The sequence below is a fragment of the Eutrema salsugineum genome, unplaced genomic scaffold, assembly GCF_000478725.1.
Source record: "Eutrema salsugineum unplaced genomic scaffold, Eutsalg1_0 scaffold_11, whole genome shotgun sequence".
In the NCBI taxonomy this organism is placed as follows: domain Eukaryota; kingdom Viridiplantae; phylum Streptophyta; class Magnoliopsida; order Brassicales; family Brassicaceae; genus Eutrema; species Eutrema salsugineum.
Window position 1 is genome coordinate 891,785 of NW_006256901.1, and position 4,908 is coordinate 896,692.

At 31.6% G+C, this 4,908-nt stretch overlaps 1 protein-coding gene across 1 annotated transcript; it reads left to right on the forward strand.

The window, feature by feature from the left end:
- The first annotated feature begins 200 nt into the window (after positions 1–200).
- On the forward strand, positions 201–723 carry LOC18026394. The gene has a single exon (XM_006409118.2). The coding sequence runs from the start codon at positions 300–302 to the stop codon at positions 660–662; it is 363 nt and encodes a 120-aa protein (XP_006409181.1). The 5' UTR covers positions 201–299; the 3' UTR covers positions 663–723.
- Positions 724–4,908: the final 4,185 nt, after the last annotated feature.

Here is a 4,908-nt window from a genome sequence, read left to right on the forward strand (position 1 = left end):
CCTTGAAGTCAAAAAGTACTCAAGTCTCAAGTCGTAAGAGGCCAACAAGAGACTCCAACCAAATATTCAAATAAACTAAACACAACGTTTAGCACTCGGTTCAACTTTTATTAATGTACAATCATTAAATTAATCATATAACACATCATTTATATAAAGGCATCAACAAAACACTCTCACTTCACAATTAACACAAACAACAACAATCTCAACCTCTTCATCTTCTTATCATCTCCCTCCAAGAAACCACTTTTCAACTTCGTTACTTCAACACACCAAAAAAAAAGATAATCCAAGAAATGGAGATGCTAAGAAGCCTAAGCACGAGGAAAATAAGCCGTCCTGGTGTATACGATGAGTCAACGTTTAGTTTACTCGGAGCAAAGTTGAAGAGGTCAACGAGCGTTCCTTACTACGCACCGTCGATAAGGCTTGGAGGAGGAGGTCCGGCGATTTTGGAAGAGCTTCCGCGCCAGAAGTCAAAGAAAACTACGGCGACGGGAAAGTTTAGCCACCCAATATTTAGTTTATTCGACGGTCGCCGCCGCAACAACAAGAAGAAAGCGACGGCTAAACCGGAGTTCTCTAGGTATGCTGAGTACCTTAGAGAAGGTGGTATGTGGGATTCAAGATCTAATACTCCTATCATCTACTTCAAGTAGATCTAGTTTTTTTATATGTTGTTCTTTCAATTGTTTGAGTTGTAATTTCATAAAATTTTATATCAATATATATATATATATATATAATCATTCGTTCTTTTATATTTAGAAATCTTATTGGTGAGATGACTAATGATTGTTAGAACAATGTTATGACTATTTTATTTGAACATTGATTTGGGATAACAAGTCTATTTTTTGTACTATTATTTGATATATTAGACGACGGTCTCTCCACTTGCAAATATGAGGTATACAGTATATCGTATACTTGACCCATGTAGTAACGTATTTCATAAAATTTTATATCAATATATAATCATGGGACATTTATTACAATAATCCTAAAAATATGAGAAATAGCTTAAATAACCTATAAAAAATTAACATATTTTTAAGACATTTTTCCTAAATTACCCTTATAATAAGTTACTTATTACAAATGTACCAACACTTATAACTAAACGAATTAATATATCTAACTAAAAGAAAAAAACGGAAAATAAATTAAAAAAGAAAATCCAATCAACTAAAATAAAATTTACATTAAAAAAAAAATCAAAACACTAATATAAAAGGAAAACATCCTTTTTTTTAAAAAAAAAAGGAAATCCACTTTTGAAAAACCCTTCTGATGGTTTCATCTTCTTCATGAGCCCTTTTATAATTTAACTATTAAATCTACTAAACAACAAAGGTATCAACAATCAAACTTATTACTCTCCAACTAAAATCATAAATTAACTTGTATTTTTTTTTTCTGTGTCAGGATTGATTATGTTTCTAGGTTTCTCAAATTGTGTATTTTATTTCTAATACTATTTTTTTTTTTGTAGGTACTCACTTTAAATCTTACAAACCATGGTTAAAAAGGAACAAAATCATCATCTCCTCAGTTTTTAGAATTCAAAGTTCATGAAGATTTTTAGAATTCAAAGTTCATGAAGATTTATGTAACTAAAACCATCTTTGTAGAAGATGAAACACATGTGAACTCTACCACGTTTTAGCAGACTTGATCTACATATTTTGATAGATTTCATAAGTAGACTTAAGTAAAGTTTATAAACAATCTGTAGACTTGCATAAAATCCACAAGTTTTTTGGCAGACTTCTATAGCCAATTTTGCAGACTCATATTTAGTCCTTGGACACTCGCAGATTCATATGAAGTCTACACAAGTTTTGGGTAGACTTTAAAATCTGATCCTGCAGACTGATTACAAGTTTGTCGACACTTGACAGACATTCGTGAAGTTTACATGTTTTCATAAGACTTCAAAAGCCCATCCCGCAGACTTACTTTTGGTTTGCTGAAGATCGGCAGACTTGCGTAGAGTCTATGTAATTTGAACAGACTTTAAAGCTCGGGTCGGCAGACTTGCATAATGTTCTCATGGTTTTGGTAGATTTAAAAGTTCTCTCTGCAAACTTGCGAGCAGTCTGGTTGATAGGATCTTTAAATATGCTAAAAATGTGCAGGCTATAGGAAAGTCTATCGAATTTTTGCAGACTAACTACAAGTCTATTGAATTTTTGCAGACTAACTACAAGTCTGCCAGCTCGGATTTTAAAGTCTGGCAAAAACATGTAGATTTCACGCAAGTCTACCGAGCATTTCCAGATTCAAAGTAAGTTTGTCTGATTGGTTTTTGTAGTCAGCCAAATATGTGTAGACTTCACGCATGTCAGCTGAGTGTTTTGCAGGCTTCTAATATATCTGTTAAAATTCGATTTTGAAGTCTACTGAAAACATTTAGACTTCATATAAGTCTACCAATTTTTTTTGCAGACAAAACATATTGGGTATTGTCATCTACCGAGAACCTGTGGACTTTATATGTCGGCGGACAAAATATGAGTCTGCCAAATCGTTATCTAAAGTCTGCCAAATAATTGTATAGGGAAAAACCCCAAAAAATACACCAATTATATAAAATTCGGAAGAAAAATACACAAACTATTTTGACTCCTTAAAAAATACATGAACTATTAATTGTTGTATGTTTAATACTCAAATTATTCATCACTTGTTCTTTAATACGTAAACTATTAAATTTCGTGTATCTTACACAATTTTTATGTGAAAATACAGTTTTACCCTCTTTTAATTTCAAAATTCGATTTTCCTCTTTAATTTATTTATTTTTTATCAGAAATTCTTTATTTTATTTAATAATAATTTTTTTTTTAAAACAAGAACAAAAAAAAATATCCTTCGTCTTTCTCCTCCGTCGAAACCCCTTCTTCTTCCCTCTCCTCCTTCAAATCCATCAACAATTGAGACCATATCTCTCACTATTTTCTACTCTCTTCCAAATGGGTCTTCTAAATTTGCCTTCCATTTCTTCTTCTTCGCCACCACACCATCGAATCTCCTCTCCAGCTTCCCACTTGCGACAAATTCGACCGGTCATGCGCCCGCGACAGGCTGTATTTGTTTCTCGACATAATTGACAACGAGATTATGTCCAATCCGAAAGAATTGAGTTTTTTCTTCGTAGAGAAACTGGGATTATGGGTCCGATGATTGGCAGAGCTAAAATCGAGTTTCTGGAAGACGAAATCACGGTTGTGATTCGGAGCCTACGGAGTCGGTGATTCACGAGTTTTTATCTTTCACACATTATACCATGTTTTTGTTATTCGGGTTTGAAGATGAATCAGAGTAAAGGAATCGACAACACGAAGAAGCAATTGGGAAGGTTTCATTGCGATTTGCGACCGAAGCTTTCATATCAGCAGTTCAATTTACATGAACGCCACCATAAACAACCCGTTATTCACTCATGTTCTTCTTTGCCAACTGTATTTCGTCGTCGGAGATTCCGAATCAGCGTAGCGTATTTGTTGAAGCCGGTGACGACCAGATCAATATTCTGTCAATACGTCTAAATTAATCTATTTTTATTTTATTTCATAAACTATTAATTTTTTCTAAACAATATAAATTGAATTTAAAAAATAAAGGAGGATAAAGTTGGATTTTTATAATATAAATGTTGTCACAACGTGTAAAATACACGAAATTTAATAGTTCGTGTATTAAAGAAAAAGTGATGAATAATTTGCGTATTAAACATACAACGATTAATAGTTCATGTATTATTTAGGGAGTCAAAATAATTTGTGTATTTTTCTTCCAAATTTTTAATAATTGGTGTATTTTTCGGATTTTTTCCCTAATTGTATATTTTATGCTATTCTCATTTGTTTTTTTATGGTTTACTATTTTGCTGGAAATTGGTGAAGTTCATTAAAAAAAAGGAACCCTTGATGAAACTAGTGCAGATGAGGAAAAAACTGGTACTATTCTGATTCTTCATAAATCTCAGCCGCAGCAAGTTCATGGCACTATCAATTGACATCTAAATAAGAACAAGTTTTTAAGATATTAAAATTCTATTGAAAACATGAATATAAAGTACATATCAAACGTAGCAATAATAGCCAGTCTTGTGGAGTTCGAATAACTTTAAAAAAACTCTACATCATTGTTCTGGGAGCCAATTGAATATTCCCTGAATAGATACATTATATAACTAAAAATCTATTTATTATCAGGACTAGTGACTGGAAAAATTAGAAACAAATAACTTACTCGTCTAATTGCAACCAATCGTCCAAATCTTAATTTTCTGCACAATCATGAAGCGAATGGATCGTAACTTTGCAAATATTATATTTAATTTAGGGTTTAACTTAGAGATATCATTAATTCCTTTTTTGAAAAAATATGATTTGATTTTCAATATTAAAACGAATTTGCAATTAAATAATAATGATAATGATAAAGGTAATTTAAGAGTTACAATCATTTAAAATTGATTAGTAGGTTATCTGGATAAAAAAATATATCATGGATTATTCTACCCATTATTTAAGAAAAAAATAGGTTATTTTAAGTAATTTTTTCTATAATCATTCGTTCTTTTATTTCGAGAAATCTTGTTGGCGAGATGACTAATGATTGTTAGAACAATGTAATATCTATTTTATTTTGAACATTCCTTGGGGATAAACTAGACTAAGTTTTGTTCTAGTTCTATTTGATCTATTAGTCGACAGTCTCTCCACTTGCTATGGGGTAATATAGTAGTATACCGTACACCCATGTAGTTGAATGTACATGATCGTTTGTCTCGGATTAGTTTCATTTTAATCATTTTTCCCTTTTTGTCTGCAATGTAGAATATGAGGGAGAAAAAGAGAGAAAAAAACATTACAGTTAACTTAGAAAGACAAC